The sequence below is a fragment of the Zingiber officinale genome, chromosome 4B (genome assembly GCF_018446385.1).
Source record: "Zingiber officinale cultivar Zhangliang chromosome 4B, Zo_v1.1, whole genome shotgun sequence".
NCBI classification, from domain to species: Eukaryota; Viridiplantae; Streptophyta; class Magnoliopsida; order Zingiberales; family Zingiberaceae; genus Zingiber; species Zingiber officinale.
The window spans coordinates 90442861-90465534 of NC_055993.1; the positions used below are offsets into that span (position 1 = coordinate 90442861).

At 42.0% G+C, this 22674-nt stretch overlaps 1 protein-coding gene across 1 annotated transcript; it reads right to left on the minus strand.

Moving 5' to 3' along the window:
• Positions 1-20651: 20651 nt before the first annotated feature.
• On the minus strand, positions 20652-22579 carry LOC121975466 (vicilin-like seed storage protein At2g18540). Its single transcript, XM_042527139.1, has 5 exons — positions 22233-22579; positions 21956-22147; positions 21819-21886; positions 21434-21742; positions 20652-21357 (listed from the first exon to the last, which is right to left on the minus strand). The coding sequence occupies exons 1-5, from the start codon at positions 22516-22518 to the stop codon at positions 20695-20697; spliced, it is 1518 nt and encodes a 505-aa protein (XP_042383073.1). The 5' UTR covers positions 22519-22579; the 3' UTR covers positions 20652-20694.
• Positions 22580-22674: the final 95 nt, after the last annotated feature.

The window sequence follows — 22674 nt, forward strand, 5'->3', positions numbered from 1 at the left end:
GAAATTAATTTTTAAGTTTAAAATTTTGAAATTAATTTTTAAGTTTAAAATTAAAATTATGAAATTAATTTTTAAGTTTAAAATTAAAACTTAATTAATTTTTAAGTTTAAAATTAAAACTTTGAAATTAAGTTTAGAATTAAAATTTTGAAATTAATTTTTAAGTTTAAGATTAAAATTTTGAAATTAATTTTTAAGTTTAAAATTAAAATTATGAAATTAATTTTTAAGTTTAAAATTAAAACTTAATTAATTTTTAGTTTAAAATTAAAATTTTGAAATTAATTTTTAAGTTTAAAATTAAAATTTTGAAATTAATTTTTAAGTTTAAGATTAAAATTTTGAATTCGAAATTTAAATTAATTCGAGATTCAATTAATTCAAAGTTTAATTTAAAATTTAAATTAATTCAAAATTTAATTAATTTGAGATTTAAATTAATTCAAAATTTTAATTTAATTCAAAATTTAATTTAAAAATTAATTTAAACCTTATTCATCTCACCCGATCTAAATGATCAATCAGGGAATCCTATAATTTTGTGAGATGAAGTTGATTTGATTATAGAGTTTGGTTTAACTTGTGTTAGATTCAGGTTTAGCTTTAGTCTCAACAAATAGACATTCTTCGGATAAACCTTTGGGCTCTGGTGAGTCATCTGGACATCATTAGAGTAACCATGCCGTCAAAGTTTTCTGAATAGTCCTATCCACGGAGCTTAGTACTAAACCTTGGTCTAACTTGTTAGTATCCATTTAAGGGTAGCTTCAGTCAGTTCCACTTGGCCAAATGCACCAGATCGAAGTCATATCTTTCTAGACATGCGATGCCCAAGCTTCCCTAATGTACTATCATCCAAAAACTTCACCAGTACCATGATTCAAGTTAAACCTGGTCCCTTTTTAGCTAATCCTAATCACCCTGCCGGGTTAGTTTGTTTGGGTTACCCTGTCGGGTATGTTAGTTTTGGAGGTGCCAGCTATTTTGGAGCCTCCCCCTGAATTATTGGCCTTCAATTTAACCTTTTTGATTTAGGTTTATGTCTATTTATTTTATAGTTATAATTAACTTGGTGATAATTTATATTTTGTTGAGTTTTAAAATGTTCAGATTTTGAATTTTTTGATTTAAGTTTGTATTTTGATTTTTGATTTTCTTTATCAGATTTTATATAATATATTTTATCTTTAGGTATGTAAAGTTGATTAAGTCCTACTTGCGTGGTTAAGCACACTTTCGGGACCCAAGCTTTACGTGTTGGTTTGAATTGAGTTATTAATGATTTAAAGGTTTTATTTGAGTTCGACTTATATCCGAGTCCGATTTTATTATAACACGCCTTTTGATTATTCAGGATTAAGTCTAGATTTTTTGATCTTGTAGTGAATTTTTCTAACATCTCTTTTAAATTGTTAATATCATTTTTTAATGATAAATTCTTCTCAGTGTTAGATCTTGAGTTGGATTTGAATTTTTGATTTGTTCCTTGAGGTCTTGATTTTCCTCAAGGAGTGATTTGTTTTCATTTTCTATTTTAACTAATTTATTATTTAAGCAGGAAATAATTTTAAATTTTTTTTTGTTTAAATCGAAATATACCTCTTCTGGGCCTTCGGAAATGAGTACGGACTCGTGGCTCGATTCGGGTTCGGACCCGTCTTCCGATTCAGCTTCGTGGGCCATCAGCGCGAGGTGGCTCTGGTGCTTCTGATCTTCTACCTCCGATTCGTCCGAGGAGGAGTCGTCCCACGTCGCTTTGAGAGCCTTTTTTTTGGTCGGCTTCGGTTTGTCGTTCTTTAGTCTCGGGCACTCGTTCTTGTAGTGCCCCTTCTTGTTACATCCGAAGCAGGTCACGTTCTTTTGTTCCGTGGGAGAACTGATCTTTTGAAGATCCTTCTTGCTGAAGCTCCTTTTTCTCCTGGTGAACATTTTTCTTTCCAAGTTCACCAGGTATTCTTCGTCTTCGGAATCTTGGTCGGAATCTTCTTCAGATTCAGGCTTGCTCTTCTTTTCATTGGAGGAGCCTGCAAATAAAGCAACACCTTTCTCGGCTCTAGCATTAGTTTGTTCATGCAGTTCTAACTCACAAAAAAGCTCGTCTAACTTTAATTTAGATAATTTTTTGGAAATTTTGTAGGCATCTACGATCGATGCCCACAAACTATTACGTGGAAAAGCATTTAGTGCGTACCTTATTAAGTCTCTGTTTTCCATCTGGTGGCCTATCGCGTGGAGTCCGTTGAGGATGTCCTTGATCCTCGCGTGGAGCTGACTTGCTGTTTCTCCTTCCTGCATTTTTATATTAAAAATTCTATTTAAAAGTAAGTCTCTTTTTGTTACCTTCGCGTCGCTCGTTCCTTCGTGCAGCTCGATCAATTTGTCCCAAAGCTCCTTCGCGTTCTGATGTGGTCCGACCCGGTTCAGTTCTTCTCGTGTTAGATCGCAGTGTAGCGTGTTAATTGCTTTGTTCTCAATCGATGCCTTTTTCCTCATGTCCCGAGTCTACTGTTCCGGGTCTAGTGGATTTCCGTAGTTGTCGACTGGAGGTCTGTAGGCTTTTATGACGCTGAACCACTGGTCGTAGTCTGTCTTCTGGTAAACCTCCATTCTTTTCTTCCAGTACGAAAAGTTGTCCCCGTTGAATAGGGGAGGACGTACTGTGCTGAAGCCTTCTAATTGAGACATGTTAATCTGCACACACGAAATTAAACAAAAAAAAAATATCCCAAGACTTCGTCTTGGATTAGCAGTGCGGGAAGAGTTTAATCAAAATGAACTAAGTTGGTGTTGCACCAATTTAGTCTTAATTGCAACGAAAGAAAATATCCAAAACAAGTAATGATACTAGTTTGGACTTATGCGAAAAAACTAAAATTAAAAAAAAAAGAGGAAATTTTCACCCCCTGTTTGATTGGTGGTTACACCAAATCAGAGCGGTACCCGCTCTGATACCACTTGTTGGATCGTGAAATGTTGATAGAGGGGGGTGAATATCGATTCGAAAAACAACGAGTATAAACGCAGCGGAATAAGAAAATTGAACACATTGGATTTACTTCGTTCGGAGCCTGTGACGACTCCTACTCGAAGGCCCGTACTCCGTGAGTACTTCCGTTTGGAAATTAACTAGCAATTCGAAATATAGATTACAAGTTAAGTACAATATTGCTAATAAGGAAAAATTACCGACAATAAAAAGACTTAGAATAGAAAGGAAAAGCTTGTCAGAGATCGCAGCGCAGCAGGAGCACAAGGAAGCAGATTCTTCGTTCTGAGAGTTGTGTCCTTGAAGCTTGCTCACCCCCTCCTTTTATAGCCCTTTGGAGGGGTCTCCAGAGCTGATCAGATCCCAAAAATTCGGATCAGATGAGGAGAGTTCGAATCTGGCTGATCCGAGTCATCTCCAACTACTTGTTTGACACAGTCATCTTCCGAAGGTCATAACTTTTGACTCCGAACTCGGAATCAAGCTCTGTCAGTTGTTACGCGTGCATAATTTAAAGCTCTACATTTGTATCTACAAAATAGAGTTAGAAAAATATATGTATATATATTTTATATAGATTTATGAGTTAGGTCCTGTCTTCCCGAGACCAGAACCTAGTCAGGGTCTCAATTTAGGGATCCAAAATGGACCTAAACTGGACTGACACCTACTGTCCCTTAACTGGGATGCGTCCTCACAGTCACTCTCCTCCAATGACTTACCTTTACTTACCTGCCAGACGTTCGGTCAGCCCTTCGACCCGTCTGGACTTTGTGCCAGTTATCCGGTCAGCCCGTCGACCTAGCTGGACTTCGTGCTAAGCGCCCGGTCAGCCCGTCGACCCGCTTGGACTTCGTGTCAGACATCCGGTCAGCCCGTCGACCTGTCTGGACTTAGCCTGCATACTCGATCAAAGCATTAGATAACGACAAACTTAACTTAACCTATTTGTCATTCATCAAAAGCTGGGTTAAATCGTTAGTGCTAATCGCACCAACAGATAAGTCCTTGGAGACTTTATAGGCATCTACCATTGATGCCCGCAATGTACTCCTTGGAAATGCATTAAGAGCGTACCTTATTATATCCATGTTCTCAACCCTTTGACCGATCGTGTGGAGGGAGTTGAGGATGTCTTGAATACGAGCGTGGAGTTGACTTGCTGTCTCTCCTTCCTGCATTTTTAGATTATATAATTTATTAAATAACAGATCTCTTTTGCTTACCTTGGTGTCGGAGGTGCCCTCGTGCAGTTCGATCAGCTTCTCCCATAGCTCCTTTGCGGTTGAAAACGGACCAACTCTGTTGAGCTCCTCCTTGGTCAGCCCACACTGGAGGGTGCAGGTCGCTCTAGCATTGGCTTCCACCTTCTTGATTAGAGTTGGTTCCCAGTTCTCGCAGGGTGTAGGCTTGCCATCTTCGTCGGTTGGCAGTTGGAATCCAGTCATGACGATCATCCACATATCGAACTGGATTTTTAGGAAGATTTCCATTCATCCTTTCCAGTACCCGAAATTTTCTCCGGTGAAGAGAGGGGGACGAACGGTACTATATCCTTCTTACTGGGCCATTTAATTAATATGCAAATACAAAATAAAACAAGATGTCCCAATACTAGGTCTTGGATTAGTAGTGCGGGAATATAGCTAAAATTAACGAGCTCGAGTGGTGTTGCATCAATTTCGAGCTAAAATCGATTCGTAAAAAGAATTAGAATGTAGCTATTAAGCTAATTCTAATTAACTCCGTAAAATTGAAAATAACTACGAAAAAAATGCTTGATTGGTGGTTGCACCAAATCGAAGCGACCTGCTCTGATACCAATTGTTGGATCGAGAAGCGCTAAAGGGGGGGTGAATAACGCTCGTGGCTATTTCGTTCGATTCGTAAAACTCAAGTGATAAACGCAACGGAAATTAAAAAGACAATCACTCACAAAGACACGAGGAGTTACTTGGTTCGAAGCCTGTGGCGACTCCTAGTCCAAGACCCCCGATCGTTGATCGCTTCCGGTGGGCAACAACTATAAACTCGAAAAGTTATTACAAACTAATAACAATTTAAACTGTAAAGAATGCAATACTGACAACAAGAATATCAAATATGGGGCTCAAGGTCATCGGGATGTTGCTACAGCACTTCGGGAACTTCTTGTTGGCAACTTGTCGCAAAAGGGTCGCTTAGAAGGTTATTTTTCAACTGCTGCCTCGAGGTCCCCTTATATAGGGTGTTCAAGGCACCTCCATTAAGCTCCAAGGCGCCTCTGACCCAAGATTTTATCCCGATTCAGCTACTATCGATCAGGCTTTGACCGCTGCTCGTTATCCACTTGAGGGCGCCTTCAACGCCACTCCAAGGCACCTCCAAGCCGCAATCCAAAGCGCCTTCAGTCCCTATGAAGGCACCTCCAGCTCCTTCTCGTAGACAGCCTCACCTTGTACCTAAGACACCTCCTGTAACGACCACCCTTCTTACTACTACTACTCTCTAAGGATGACCGTTACTTAACTACTAACTCTACTTAACCGGTATGATTAAAAATCACATGGAAACCCTACCGAAAAATTTCGACAGAGTCTCCCCTGTACCGGTGACCTTAAACTGACATACATAACATAATATACACAGCCACAAGCGGCTGGAACACATATCAATCAACCACGCAGTTTATATATCAAAAAGAAACACAATACCAAGGAAAAATCAACTCTAACAAATACACGACAAACCAAACCAAATAATAACATGCACAAGTTCTAAATACGTTAAACACTTAAACCCAAACATTCTAAATAAACTCTGGTTCAATCTCTTAGTCTACTCCATAGTCCAAACATCACACACCATCCGCGCCACCTTGTCGCCTTCCTTGCTATATCTTTTCCTTTCCTATATATGCAGTAAGAGGAAGTGTAGTCTATAAGCAAAATTTGCTTAGTAAGCGCTATCTAACTCACAAAAACACGAATGTGCATGTATACAAAAAGAACTAGAAACTATATGCTCTAAAAAGAAATAAAGCATAAACATAACTGCTCATGTCGAACTAATAGCAAAGAAAAGTTAAGGAATCTACTCATGTAATTCTAATAGTTAATCATGCTGCTCATCTAATAGGTAAACATGAAAACTACTCATCTACTAGATAAACATGGTAAAACAAAGAACTAAACTTACTGATTTTTAGAACTATATGAATCTTATTTCATTTGTTCTAAACTTCATCTTTTAATACTTTATGTTTATGTAAAACTCGTTTTACTTGTCCAAAAACTTATACTTATAATACTTCAAAATAATAATCAACTTCTTCTTGGGCCCAGGCATAGTACCATCTTATGCGCGTTCCCTAATAGGTTGGGGTAGCGAGCCACCAATCCTAAAAGAGCAGGGCCAAGACCTCGGAATTGAACACCTGGATTTGTTTAACGACAACCTCGGAAGTCGGGTACTAGCCTCTTCTTAAAAGTAAAATACTTATAATCTTAATTACTTCTTCTTTGAATGCCTTGGCATTTTAATAGGCACCTTGTGTGCCAAAATCCCTAAAGTCTTGACTTTTGGGATCTACTTAAGGCCTCGGCCTTTTCTTTCTTTTCTTTATCTTTCTTATACTTTTCTTTATCTTTCTTATGCATCTATGAATGAAACTAACTATGTAACACATAATCATGCATAGAATACAAAAAGAAATCTGCACATACAATATGTATTTTAAGCTCTAAGAAATCTGCACTATAAGCTCTCCATGCACGAATCAAATTAAGCTTACTGGAAAACTAAAACAATACCAATATAAAACTTATTCACAGCTATACTTTTATAAGGAAATCATAATCTTTAAGCCTGTTACAACTTAGTCAAAATTGGAACACCAAATCATAAGCACACTAGCTACTCTTAAACCTCTAGCCATCCCAATACTGTATAGAAAAATCCCAAGCAAGAAAACAAGGAACACTTACTGCTCTTAAATATACCATTTATAGAAGGTAAGGTACACTTTAGTTTGCAAAAATGTAGGCCTTCATAGTTGATTTGCATGGTAATATAGTGGGGTGGGTTTCTACTGCTTTGAATAAACAACATGCACAACCTAATCAATTCATTCATTTCCTCAATCTAACAATTGAATCAAAATTACACAATAGCAAAGAAATTTAATTCTGAGATCTTACAAACATATAACTGTTCTTTGTTCATAGCAGTAAGCACAAACAAGAGCGACTGTGAAACCTCCGGCCGAATCAAAAGACAACTGGGAAGAATCCAATCGAAGGAATACCACAAAGAAACTCATAGAACAAAGCATAGCATGCTGGAAACCGAATCCTTAACATATCAAAATCGCAGAACACAATCAAACTTCTATCTAGAAACTCAAACAACCCGAAGAAACAGGGCAGCAACAAATTCAATCTCAAATCCGGTACAGAACCCAAAACAGAAAGCATGCGATGGATTAAGCATGAGCAAGAACAATTAGAACATCTCTGAAACCTCAACTCATGGTAGAACTTCGAAGTTCAATCCTTTCTCACGACATACCAAGAAAAATACAAGGAAACCACATTCATTACCAAAACCGAAACCAAATCTATAATTCGAAACGATATAATCCGTTTCTCTTCTCTGATATTCTCGGCAGAAAACTAAAGACTGAAGGAAACATGAATCCTTAAACTATTTTAGATAACTTAAGAACACAAAAGGTTTAGATAAGAACACAATCTATTCTTCCTTTGAAGGTCACGGCAGCAACCCTAATCTAACCTTCTTCACAGAACACATTCGGAACACAAAAGAAATAGAAATCCGAAGCTATCCTACTGCAGGTGAGTAAGCGACTTACTTTGGATTTCTTGGACTTACAACCGAGAAGGAGGCTTCTAGGGCTTTCGGCGAGCTCGAAATCCCGACACTTCTTCGTGCTCCCTACTCCTCCTCGTCGAGAAGAGCTTAGGGAGATGGAGGAACCCCTTGGAGAACCTTGGCCGACCGCCGGATCGAAGCCCTAGCCTTCCGCCCGAGCACGGTCGTCGCGCGCAGAAGAGAGACGCGAGGAGAGAAGAGGAGAAGGAAATAGGTCACGGGTAATAAATCAAGCCCTAAGTTCTCCTCTTATAATCTTAATATTCTGTTAACTGCTTTAAATAAATTTCCTACCTTTTCTAAGCAAAATTGACGGCTGGAGCACTTGGTCAGCCGCGACTTGGCTCATGATTGGAGTCGCGGGTTCGAATCCCGGCTGCAACCAATTTTTTTTTTCTCCCTATTATTTCTTGTTATTATCTTCTACTACTTAAATAAAATTCTCCCTTTATTTGATTACGTAACAACTGCTAGCCCAGTTGGTTAGCCGGGTTTTGCTCAGGTCAGGGGTTGCCGGTTCGAGCCTTGGCTTGGACATTTTTTGTCAAAACTTCTTTCTTTTGGTAAAAATACCAAACGACCTCCAAAAATTACATAAAAATACTCTAAAAATTTTTAAAAATCTCTAGAATTTTTCTAAAGTATTTCTAAATATTTTTAAGAACTTTTAGAACTCCTAATGAGGAAAATTGGGTCATTACACCTCCAAGCTCTATGGAGGCGCCTCGGGTACTGTTCATCCAAGGTGAAAAACTGCTCCTTTGTTCCTGCAAAATGTGTTAGTCTCAAACACATACCTTGCAAAACAAAGTTAGCACATAATAGTCATAGTGAATAAGATATTGATAGTCTCCGGACTATCCTGGGTCTGACTTCGGATTTCGGACCGGAAACCCTAGGTCGACCCGACGCCTACTGTTCCCTCTGCCGGGAACGCGTCCTCACCTACTCCTCTCAGAAGAGTTACCTGTTGCCAGTACGATCCTCCAGATCGACTGGACTTTTGCTCGGCGCTCGATGCTTCCGAACTTTCTGTTGGACGCTCGTGTTAGGACCAAAAGTAGCTAGAGGGGGGGTGAATAGCTCGTCACGTTCGCTCGGTGCGCTTCGTTGCTTGGCGTTGCTTGTTTCTTCTTGGATGTGCAGCGGAAAATACAGAAACAAACACAAAACGCTAACACTAGGATTTTACTTGGTATCCACCTCACAAGAGGTGACTAATCCAAGGATCCACACCAACGCACACACCCTCCACTATGAATAACACTCCTTTATGGTAACTACCAAAGGCGGAGAAGCCCTACAACACTCTCAATACAAGAAGAAGAAAGGGAAATACAAGTTAAGCAAAAGCTTACAAGATGTGCAGTAAAAACCCTAACCCTAACTTCTTCCTCTTGCAATAGATCCGCCTCTTGACTTGGAAAGCCTCCAAGAACCTTCAAGAACTGGCGATCACGTGCTTGTAGAGAGCTGTGGAGGAGCTGGAATGAATCCGAGAAGAGCTCGTGAAGAGATACCGAAGACCACGCTCGCCTGCGGCTTTAAACCCGACGCGGTCGGATCCCGATCGATTCGAATGTTCCGAATCGATCGGAGGCTGGATCGATCCACGGATCGATCCGAGCTTCTGATCGAGAAGCGCTGGATCGATCCACGGATCGATCCGGCGCTTATCACGCGGGATCGTCCGATCGATCGGCCGATCGATCGAGACCTCTGGATCGATCACGGATCGATCCGAAGCTTCGACCGGAAGAATGCGGATCGATCGCGATCGATCCACGGCTGAATCGATCACGGATCGATCCAATTTTGCCCAAAACCAAGTCCCAAACCTCCTAACCAACATCCGGTCAACCTTGACTGTTGGTACATCATGCCTCGCATCCGGTCACTCCTTGACCTGCCAGGACTCCCCACCAAGTGTCCGGTCAATCCCTTTGACCCACTTGGACTTTTACTCGTCGTGCCAAGTATCCGGTCACTCCATTGACCTACTTGGACTTCCACCAGATGTCTGGTCAACCTTGACCCATCTGGACTTCCTTCCTTGCCAAGTATCCAGTCAATCCTTTGACCTACTTGGACTTCCCAACACCAGATGTCCGATCATCCTTGATCCATCTGGATTTCCTTCCTTGCCTGGCTTCACTCACCAGGACTTTCACCTATCTTCACTCACTAGGGTTTTCCATCTGCCTAGCTTCACTCACTAGGACTTTCACCTGGCTTCACTCACCAGGATTTCCTTCTGCCTAGCTTCACTCACTAGGACTTTCACCTGGCTTCACTCACCAGGGTTTTCCATCTGCCTAACTTCACTCACTAGGACTTTCACCTGGCTTCACTCACCAGGACTTTCACCTAGCTTCACTCACTAGGGTTTTCCATCTGCCTAGCTTCACTCACTAGGACTTTCACCTGGCTTCACTCACCAGGATTTCCTTCTGCCTAGCTTCACTCACTAGGACTTTCACCTGCCTAACATGCCAGTTAGGACTTCCCAGTCAAGTATCCGGTCAACCTTGACCTACTTGACTCTTCTTCGATCAATATCTTATTGTCAAACATCTAAACCCAAACCAAGACTCAGCTTGGTTAACCAGGTCACCCTTGACCTGAGGGATGTTGCACCAACAATCTCCCCCTTTTTGATGTTTGACAATACTACAATCACACTTACAATCCCACATGTAAGTTAGGCTAATCCTATAGCCTCCTTCTTCATGCCACTAGGTAATGAACCCATAAATTAAGCTTTTCATTCTCCCCCTAAGAGGGCAAACTCCCTCTAGGTAATGAAAACCTAACTTACTTCCTTTCATTCTCCCCCTATTGGCACACATCAACCCCCTACTAATAAAACACATCAACCCATCTTTGGACACACATCAACCTATGCTCCAATTTTGGGCACACTTTAACAACTTCATCTGTTGAAGACTCTCCCCCTGAAGAGTTGCTCATCGTGATCACAACTTCACTCATTGTGATCAACACAATAATGAAGGTCCCATACCCTTCATTATCCTTAACTTCTCCCTCAACGTTGACAAATACCCAACCTTGAGCATTTTCAACCACTTGAGTTGCCACTTGAAATGATGAGGATATCCACTCCCCATTTATCCCCATTTCAAGTTTAAATGCTCAACCTTGAGCAAGTTCACAACAGAAGGTTAACCACCTTCCAAGGTTCATGAAAAATAATTTTCATGTCTTTAAAGAGTCCCTCCCCCTAAAGACATGGTGGTAACTTCTGTCATTGCACCAACAATGACTTGGAATCCCTAAACCTTTAGGAAACCCAGATTTAGAAGTTTTGAGGTTCAAATGTTCAAAATTTGAAACAAACCTCAACCTAAACTTCAACTTAGCCTTCCTTTACCATTCCATCCTTATTTTCAACACGAAAACACCCTTTTTATGTATACAAATGTATTTTAAGGGTTTGGAATGAGTACCTAGACTAAAAATAGGTTCAAAGTGCTGAAATCAGGCTTTCTCAGCCAAAATCAGCAACTTGGATCGATTGGAGTTGGGTTCCAATCGATTGAACCTTTCTGAATCGATCCACTGATCGATTCAGACTACTGAATCGATCGGCTGATTGATCCAGAGCTCTTCTATAGATTTGCCAATCGATCCATGGATCGATTCAGGCACTCAATCGATCCATGGATCGATCGAAACTCGATAGTTGCTGAAATTCCATTTCGGTCAACGAACCCCCTAGAAAATTCTACAAAAATCCAAAAATTATGAAATTTCGTGTAGACATTGTTTAGGGCATATATTATCAAGAAAAAAATAGTTTTCTATGAAAATACATCATATTTTCAAAGATTGACACAAACTTGAAAACTTGCAAAAACTTTAGTGTTTTCTTTAAGTTTGTGTCTAACTATTCAATGGTGATTACTATCAAAAGATAGCCTTCACCAAGGTTTTCCAAAATCATTTTGAAAACTTTTTCAAACCAATATCCCACCATATTCCTTGGGCTTAATGCACATGACTTGTACATTAGCTTTCCCAATGATGGGAAAACACATATCTATGTGTTTTGATGAAACTAAAACTCAAAAGAATGCACTAAATCAACATCTTGAGTTTTGTTCATCATCCTAACATCTCACTTGTATCTAATGTGCACTAAAACACATACAAGTCATCTTATAGGTCTTTGTGAGATGTAGAGATTGGTTTTGCCCTATTCTAGAGATCATGCATATCTATCTAGGCATTTTAGATATATACTAGACATCCACCAAGGATGTCACTTGTTAATAATTGTTGTTAAATGCCTTTTGTCCTTAATTACAAGGAATTAAACTAATGCATGATAATGTTATGGCATACATCAAAATAAAATAACTTTCACGAGAAATATTCCTATAACTACATGATGTATGCATGACATGACATGGTATTTTTGTATTTTTCATGATACGTCATGAATGCAAAAGTAGACATGATGTCATGGCATATGATGGGCAAACAATCATGGCAAGATTTAGCATAAATAAAATATACCTAGATTAGCTATCTAAGTATCCTTAAAACCTTAGCTAAACTTACAACTTAAACCTAGATTGCCCTTAAGTGCGTCAAGAAAACGCCAAAACCTAAATTGGCATTTCTAATTCCCTTGATTAATTTATGCCAATTGAAATTAAGCATATTCCTCAAATGTTGGCATATTTCATTTTTCCACAAGAGTAGCACTTTAAAATTAAGGCCCGGATTGCCTTAAATTTCCTAAGAACATACCAAAATCCCAACTTGGTAGCTCTTATGAATTTCCCAATATGTGCCTTTTAAGATTAAAATCAACTTTTCACCACTAGGCACATTTTACTCTTTCAAGGAGTAAATAATAGTTCCATTTCATTTTCAAAGGTTAACAAAACCTTGAAAATGCTCCTTGAGTGTCAATTTCCTCAAAGTTGGGTTAACTACCCTTCTAATTGGAGTTGACACTCTCTAACCCATTTATGGGGTAGAGAAGATGCTCCTAGGAACCCAACACCTATTGGTGCTCCTTGGATGCTCTAGGTACTCACTAGGGATAACTTCCCTAGATACCTTCCTAGTGACCTTGTTAGTGACTTTCTTAGACTTCTTAGAAGTCTTAGTCACTTTGGTTGCAAAAATACTCTTAGGGATGACTTCCCTAGTATTCTTGACTTGACCACTAAACCTAGGGTTGGTTCCATAACTATATGGAACCCTATGATAACTAGGCACATCCTTCTTAGCCTTTGGTTTGTATCCCAAACCTCTATGGCTATTTGATGGCTTTGACTTTCCTAGCCCTAGGTTTTGCTCATTTTGCCCTTTTAGGATATTTTCCATCCTTTTTAGGGTCTTTTCCATTTTATCAAGTCTTGATCTCAAGACTTGATTTTCTATCATTAAATCCTTAGAATTTGGTTTTTCATTAAGTCCATGAGCATTTTTGTTTCTAGGCTTGTATCTACAATCCTTAGAGTTCTTGCCTAGACTTTTACCTACATTCCTAGCCTTAGGTGTTGTAGTTTTGGCATGTAGGGCCACATGCTTTTCCTTAAAGCCCTCATGCTTCCTATTCTTATGGTAAATCGCATTAAAATGATAAAAATTAGAATTATCATGCTTTTTACCATAATGTAAAGGAGTAGGCTCAATAAATGTTACCTTCTTCTTTACCTTGGAGGTTCCCCCTTGACTAGTGCCTCCTTGAGCCTTGACCATCTTCTTCCCCTTGAGGCATTGACTCCGGTAATGCCCCTTTTGATTGCAAGAGAAGCATATAATATGCTCCTTGCTCTTCTTTGTGTTGGGGATGGTCTCCTTGGGCTTCACCTTGCCCTTTTGTGCCACTTGGCCCTTCTTCTTGGCTAATTTAGGGCACTTGCTCTTGTAGTGCCCATGTTCCCTACATTCAAAGCATATAATATGATTTTTATTATTAATTGAAATATTTATACCTTTGCTTGTAGGAGTGGCATCTTTTTCTTTGGATCCGGAGGTAGAAGCTTCCTCTTGATCGGACCTTGATTCTCCTCCATTTGTTTTTTCTTGACTTGTGGAGGTAGAAGCTTCTTCCTCCTCTTCGTCTCTTGACCCGGATGTAGAAGCTTCTCCTTCTTCTTGATCCGGCGTCACCAAGGATTGCTCCCCCTCAATCCTAGAGGTGGAGGCTTCATCATCTTGAATATGAAACAAGGAGTATGCTCTCTCCTTGTTCCCTTCGTTGCATTCCCTTGAGGATGAAGCTTCTTGGATTTCCTCTCCTTCGGAGGTTGAGCATCTCTCAACCTCGGAATCCTCCTCTTGGTCTTGCTCCACAGAGTCTCCCTCTCTGGATTCTTCTTGATCTCGTACAGTGGAGGGGATCTCTTCATGAAACTTGGCCAATTTGCTCCAAAGCTCCTTGGCATCTTCGAATTCTCCAACTTGAGCCAAGATGTGGCTAGGCAATAAGTTGACCAAAAGCTTGGTCACTTTGTCATTTGCCTCGCCCCTTTGAATTTGCTCCGAGCTCCATCTGCTTTTCTTTAGAAGCTTGCCCTTGGAGTTCGTTGGAGCTTTGAAGCCTTCCATTAGAGCAAACCATTGCTCTATCTCCATCATAAGAAAGTTTTCGATTCTTGATCTCCAAGAATCAAAACTCGTAGAAGTGTATGGTGGAGCCACCCTTGTGTCAAATCCAAGTCCATCTTGGAATTGCATCTTGAAGTTGAGCTTGATAAAGTCTTGAACTTGAAGAATTTGCTCCAACTTCTTCACCCTCTAGCTTTTCTTGATATGCTTGACCCTTCCGGCGATGATTCCCTTGCTCTGATACCACTTGTTGGGACCAAAAGTAGCTAGAGGGGGGGGGGGTGAATAGCTCGTCACGTTCGCTCGTCGCTTGGCGTTGCTTGTTTCTTCTTGGATGTGCAGCGGAAAATACAGAAACAAACACAAAACGCTAACACTAGGATTTTACTTGGTATCCACCTCACAAGAGGTGACTAATCCAAGGATCCACACCAACGCACACACCCTCCACTATGAATAACACTCCTTTATGGTAACTACCAAAGGCGGAGAAGCCCTACAACACTCTCAATACAAGAAGAAGAAAGGGAAATACAAGTTAAGCAAAAGCTTACAAGATGTGCAGTAAAAACCCTAACCCTAACTTCTTCCTCTTGCAATAGATCCGCCTCTTGACTTGGAAAGCCTCCAAGAACCTTCAAGAACTGGCGATCACGTGCTTGTAGAGAGCCGTGGAGGAGCTGGAATGAATCGAGAAGAGCTCGTGAAGAGATCACGAAGACCACGCCGCGGCCTTTAACGACGCCAGCGGTCGGATCCGATCGATTCGAATGTTCCGAATCGATCGGAGGCTGGATCGATCCACGGATCGATCCGAGCTTCTGCTCAGAAGCGCGCTGGATCGATCCACGGATCGATCCGGCGCTTATCGCGCGACGGTCGTCGATCGGCTGATCGATAGGACCTCGGATCGATCCACGGATCGATCCGAGCTTCTGATCGACCAAAGGGATCTCTGTGCGATCGATCCACGGCTGGATCGATCCACGGATCGATCCGGGTTTTGCCCAAAACCAAGTCCCAAACCTCCTAACCAACATCCGGTCAACCTTGACTGTTGGTACATCATGCCTCGCATCCGGTCACTCCCTTGACCGCCAGACTCCCCACCAAGTGTCCGGTCAATCCTTTGACCCACTTGGACTTTTACTCGTCGTGCCAAGTATCCGGTCACTCCATTGACCTACTTGGACTTCCACCGATGTCCGGTCAACCTTGACCCATTTGGACTTCCTCCTCTTGCCAAGTATCCGGTCAATCCTTTGACCTACTTGGACTTCCCAACACCAGATGTCCGATCATCTTTGATCCATCTGGATTTTCCCTTGCCTGGCTTCACTCACCAGGACTTTCACCTAGCTTCACTCACTAGGGTTTTCCATCTGCCTAGCTTCACTCACTAGGACTTTCACCTAGCTTCACTCACCAGGATTTTCTTCTGTCTCACTAGGACTTTCACCTGGCTTCACTCACCAGGGTTTTCCATCTGCCTAGCTTCACTCACTAGGACTTTCACCTGGCTTCACTCACCAGGACTTTCACCTAGCTTCACTCACTAGGGTTTTCCATCTGCCTAGCTTCACTCACTAGGACTTTCACCTGGCTTCACTCACCAGGATTTCCTTCTGCCTAGCTTCACTCACTAGGACTTTCACCTGCCTAACATGCCAGTTAGGACTTCCCAGTCAAGTATCCGGTCAACCTTGACCTACTTGACTCTTCTTCGATCAATATCTTATTGTCAAACATCTAAACCCAAACCAAGACTCAGCTTGGTTAACCAGGTCACCCTTGACCTGAGGGATGTTGCACCAACAGCTCGCTCCCCCGACCCATCCAGTGTTCCACTTGGTTCGCGACACCAAGACTTCCCACTTAGGGTTACCACCCCTTATGACTTTTGCCTGAAGTCCTCGACCCGCCAAGACTTTCCGCATAGGGTTACCACCCCCTATGACCTAGGGTTACCACCCCCTAAGATTTTCCACCTGCCTAACCCTAAACCCTAACCGCAGCTAGGACTTTTGTCTAAGTACACTTAGAACTTTCCTACAAGCTTATTCAGACTGTTAGATCACACACAATCTTAACTTTGAATTCCTTTGCCATTATCAAAACCTGGGTTCGATCGGCGGATGCTTCCAGCACCAACAACAACAAATGACATCAGAGTCATGGTCCAGACCAGATACCATGTGGGATAGCCTTGAACAAACTCGTGGAGAAGGCCCAGAGCGGATAAGGGTGACAGGATACTCGAGGGGAAGGCTCGGAGTAGGTTAGGGTGATCAGATATGGATGCTCACGGTTAGGTTCGAAACAGCTCTCGCGAGCATCAGGTCACCTTGACTTGCTCTGGACCTTCTCGCGAGCATCTGGTCACACTGAGCTACTCCGGGACCTGCTCTAAACCTTCCTCGCAAGTATTCGATCACCCTGACCCACTTTGGGCCTCTCTGCGAGTTCATTCAAGGCCGCCCCACATGGAATCTAGTCTGGACCATAACTCTGATACCATTTATTGTGTGCTAAAGGATATTCACATATCTCCACAATGACATAATATTATCCACTTTGGACTTAAGCTTTCATGGCTTTGCTCTTGAGCTCTACCTAAAAGGTCTTATATTAATAAAGATATCATACATCTTTTAGGACACAACAAATGATATCAGAGTCATAGTCCAGACTAGATGCCATGTGAGGTGGCTTTAAATGAACTCACAGAAAGGCTTGGAGCATGAGAGTAATTATGGTCCTTTGTTTGAAGGAAGAATTGTTGGGATACAATCAAATTTCCACATTAGAAAGATATGAAAAAAAAATCATATGAGTTTAAAAGGATGTATGATATCTCCATTGACATGAGATATTTTGGGTAGAGTCAAAGAGCAAAATTATGAAAGCTTAGGTCCAAAGTGGACAATATCATATTATTATGGATATATGTGAATATCCTTTACGACATAGCAAATGGTATCAGAGCCATGGTTCAGATTAGATGTCATGTGGCGTAGCCTTAAACAAACTCGTGGGGAGGTCCCAAGGGGGTCAGGATGACTGGATGCTCGCGGGGAAGGCTAGGAGCAGGTCAGGGTGACCAGATGCAAATACTCGTCGGGAGGTCCAAAGCAGCTCCCATGAGCATCCGGTCACCTTGACCTACTCCGGACCTCCTTACGAGCATATGGTCATCTTGAGCTACTTCGGGCCTCCTCGCGAGCATCCGTATTTGGTCACCCTGACTTGCTCCGGACCTTCTCCACGAGCATTTGATCATCCTGACCCACTCCTGGTCTTCTCACAAGTTCGTTTAAGGTCGCTCCATATGGCATGTGGTATGGACAATGACTCTGATACCATTTGTTGTGTCTTAAAGGATATTTACATATCTCCATAATGATATGATATTGTTCACTTTGTGCCTAAGCCCTTATGACTATACTCTTTGACTCAATCAAAAATGTTTTATACCAATGGAGATATCATATAAACTTTTAAACCCATGGTCTTTTTCATATCTTTCTAATATGGGACTTTGATTGTATCCCAACAATCCTTCCCTCAAATGAATGACCACAATTACTCTCATGCTCTGGGCCTTCCCTGTGAACATTAGATCACTCTGACCTACTCCGAAGCTGTAATACCCCGGTTCTAAGATTCTGGTTATGTATGACTTAAAAGGCTAGATGGTACTATCCATATTACCAAGGGCACCTTCCTTTTCGGAAGCCCAAACTTAAGAACTCTAAAGTTAAGCGTGCTTGGCTTGGAGAAATCTGAGGATGAGTGACCTCCTGGGAAGTTTTCCAGGGTGTGTGCGAGTGAGGACAAAGCACGCTGAAAGGACCTCTGGTGGTCTGTGGAGCTAGTCGTCAACCCGATGGGCAATTCTAGTGACGTTCTCGGTTTGGTCCGGGTGGGGCCCGCCTGGGCCGGGGCGTTACAGATGGTAGCAAGGAGACCTTGCGATCGTGAGTGCGCTTGTGGCAGGAGCACCCAGGGCACCACCTAGCGAGGGAGATTCTGGGATTTGTCTGTGGTGTGATTCGTGGTTACACAACGAGGACGTTGTATCTTTAAGTGGGGTGATTGTAATACCCCGGTTTTGAGATTCTGGTTAAGTATGACTTAAAATGTTAGATGGTACTATCCATATTACCAAGGTGCACCTTCTTTTTCGGAAACCCAAACTTAAGAACTCTAAAGTTAAGCGTGCTTGGCTTGGAGAAATCTGAGGATGAGTGACCTCCTGAGAAGTTTTCCAAGGTGCATGCGAGTGAGGACAAAGCACGCTGAAAGGACCTCCGATGGTCTGTGGAGCTAGTCGTCAACCCGATGGGCAATTCTGGTGACGTTCTCGATTCAGTACGGGTGGGGCCCGCCTGGGCCGGGGCGTTACAGAAGCTCCCCGCGAGCGTCTAATTACCCTGACTTGCTCCGAGCCTTCTAGTAACTTTGTTCAAAACCACCTCGCTGACATTTGGTCTGAACCATGGCTCTAATACCATTTGTTGTGACTGAAGAATATTCACATATCTTCACAATGATATAATATTGTTCACTTTAGACCTAAACCTTCATGACTTTGCTCTTGAGGTCTATTCAAAATGCCTCATGCTAATAGAAATATCTTACATACTTTTAAACACGTAATCTTTTTTAAATCTTTCCAATATGAGACTTTGATTAAATCCCAACAATAGGTGGTAGTCAAAAGTTCAAGGTAGGACAAGGACTGAGGAACCTACCTAGTGGGAATCCCTCATCCCGATCGACTAAGGTTGATCGAACACTCTAAGGGGTCTAGCTCCCAGCTCGATCAGATGTTTACGGGGCCCTGCTCCCTATTACATCTCAATCCACACAGAACTCTGAGAGGCCCAATTCCCCGCTCGGTCAAATACTTATAGAGCTCTGCTCCTCATCACTTCCGTATCGGCTGATGCCGATCGGATATGCTCTCAGGGTCCCTGCACCTCAGTCTGCCAATTATTAATGAGATTCTGCTCCCCATCACCTCCCGATAGTCTGATGTTGATATGACATGCTCTCAAGGACTCTGTGTCCCAGTTTGCCAGTTATTTGCATGACTCTGCTCCCCATCGCTTGTTGTCGATCAAACATGCTCTCAAGAGTCCGCACCCCAGTTTGCCAGCTGCTTATAAGACTCAACTCCTCATGGGGATACTATCATAACCTATTCACTCCTTATGAAAAACTAGGCTCCATGTTCATGACCTATCTTCTGACAAGTAGTTCAATAAAGCTCTTGATCCACGATTTAATTTCATCATTAATACAACACGTGAGTTTCTAAAAAAATCAAAAGATTATATTTTTATATGGATACGCAATACTTCCCACACGTATAATGAGACTCTAGGATACGGAAGCATGATGATAGTGATTAAACAAGTTATCAAACAATCATATAATACCTCATTAAATACAAAAATTATAAAAGACATTATAAAAGAGATCCCTCGCCACTATGGTAAATACACGAGCCTACTTTGTTTTTTCGATTCATTTACTTTTCTTCTTCTCCACCCTTTTTAACTTAATTGTTGGAGTAATTGCATTAAGGATCTCCAACCTCTTACTGATACTTTTTTCCCTTCTTCCACTGTGCTTGCAAATGTTGCTAAGTCAAAAATCTTTATTTCGTCAAACTCCTAAGTCCTAACCAACTCATACTCATCGATAATTCTATTGTCACTTCTAGACGGAATCAATATTCATTCAATACTTATAAAAATCAATTAAATAAATAAAATTAAATAATTCATTCAACTTAAATACTTATACATTCAACTAAATAATATTCTGAACAATATTTTTAAACCGTATTAATCAATAAAACTTTAATCAACACATTAAAAATAAATAAATAAAATTTTAAAATAAACTAACAAATTTAAATATAAAAGTTTTAAATATTCAAATAAATTTAAATTGATAATTCAATAACAATAAATCAAACTTTAACTCAAAAAAAGTTTAAACTAAACTTAAATAATCATTTAAAGCGAATTAATTCATTTTAAACTCACTTGTGCTTACATTTATTACAAAACTCGACTCGACTTACAGCTATAGAGTCGAACTTATAATGTTTTATTTGCTATTATTAAAGTAAATTGATTAAGCAAAACTACCACGCAAAAGAAAAATGCATGAAAGAAATTCATTATTCATCCTTCGTCTTTATTCGGAGACTACTAGTTATAGAAACCCACTCACTCCTCCTTCCTTCCTTCCTTCCACTCTTCCTCTCTTTTCCGCTCCTCTTCTTCCTCCCATCTCCTCTCCTCTTTCTCTTCCTCTTCCTCTTCTCTCTTCCTTTCGTCTTCTTCCTTCTCCTTCCTCGCCGCCGCCTCCTCTTTCTTCTTCCTCGCCTCTTCCTCTCTTTCCCACTCTTCTTCTTCTTCCTCCTCCTCTCTCTTCCTCTTCTCCTCTTCCTCCCTCTTCATCTTCGCTTTCATCTCCTCCGCGCACGACGTGCACGGACGCATGATCGACTCGTCTCGAGAGGCCAGAAAGCCCTCTACCACGCTCGAATTCACATTGAACGCCGCCGCCAACACATCCACGCCGATCGTCCGCAGCACCGACCTCTTCCCCGTCAGGAACTGCGGGTGGTTGTTCTTCGTCGAGCTGCTGAATCCCACGAACGCCAAGGTCTCGTTGTTGTACGAGATCTGCGCCATCGGGTGGAATCGCGGCACCACGAACACATCCCCTTTCTTCACCTCGAACCTCGTGTTCTGGCATCTGGCGGCGGCCCTGATCTTCTTTCCCGATGCATCGCTGGGGCAAATTAGTTGCACCACGCCTCGCCCCTCTATCACGATGGCGACCTCCGTCGCCCTAGGGTTCCAGTGCGGCCCCATCATCGAGCCCTTCAAAATTAAATGTCATTAGCAAATCAACACAAGTCCAGATTTCTCCAAGATTTTCAAGAATTCGATCGCTAACCCTCATCAAATTGACCATGAATGGGGCAAAATGGGAGCCCTTGAGAGCTTTGAGGTCCTTGTGCGTCAACGCAGTGCTCCATCCATTCGCGTTCTGCACGTCCGGTTTAGCCTTGAAGAAATTGAACGCCTTGCTCCCGCTCATCTTTTTCTTCTTGCTCAGAAAATCGGACGTTCCTCTGACGCCAAAAAGGGCTCCAATGATCTCTTTCTTCCAGTTTGGCTCCTCCGTCTCATTCCTTCCAGACGAGAGCACTATCGGAGGAGGCGTCGGAGCAGATTTGATGTCTCGAACTGTTTCCGCCGAAACCTTGCATATCCATTACAGAATCAATCACTCGTATATCAAATCCAGATCTTGTCACAAGTTCAAATTATTAAGGTACCCCAAAACCCATCTGGAGAACGCCGTCATCGAATCCTCGAACTAAGTCGCTGACATTCGAGTAAGCTCCTGCAGAAAGCCCCTGCAACCAAGAAGCAGTTAGCCTCGTCAACAATGCCCAAAGATCGACTTACAAACCTACCAAGGCACTGTAACAATCAATCTCTGAAGTGTCAAAGATGGCATGAATCCGGAGCCGCTCTCTCGCGGGATCGGGGTGGCTTTTCACATAGAAGGTGGTACCTTGCTCGAGCCTGTAAACGTCGCCGCGGACGATGTCCATTTCTTCCTCGTCACCGCCCTGGCTGATGAAGGTTACTCTTCCTCTACCTACACACGAAAGGTCGAAAGCTTCAGAACAAACACCTGCACGCAGAGCGAAATCAAGAGACTGAAGAAACTGATAAATGCGTACCAGTGTGAACGTAGAAGGCCATGTCAGTGCGGAGGAGCACAGGGAGGAAGATTGAACCAGGCTCCATGGTGATGAACTGGAGGTGATAAGCGTCGCCGTAGCCATCATGCACGTCGATGGCCGTTATCTTCCCTGACTCGGACAGTGCCAGGATTTGCCTGTTCTCTTTGGCCACGAGCGAAGTGAACTTCGGCAAGTGGTGGACGTCGTCTCCATTTTCAGCCGTGGCAAGGGTGCACAGAATGGCTGTCAGTCCGACCAGAACCAGAGCTCTCAAAGACATCATCTCGTACGTCCCCTCTCTCTGTCTCTGTGCTTGCGATGGGCATGCAGGGAATGGAAGAAGAGAGGGCATAAGAATGAGGATGGATGGGAGAAGGGGGACCGGGACATCTGGACATGCGTGGGTCTCGCAAGGAGGCACCGTGCATGGACGCCACGT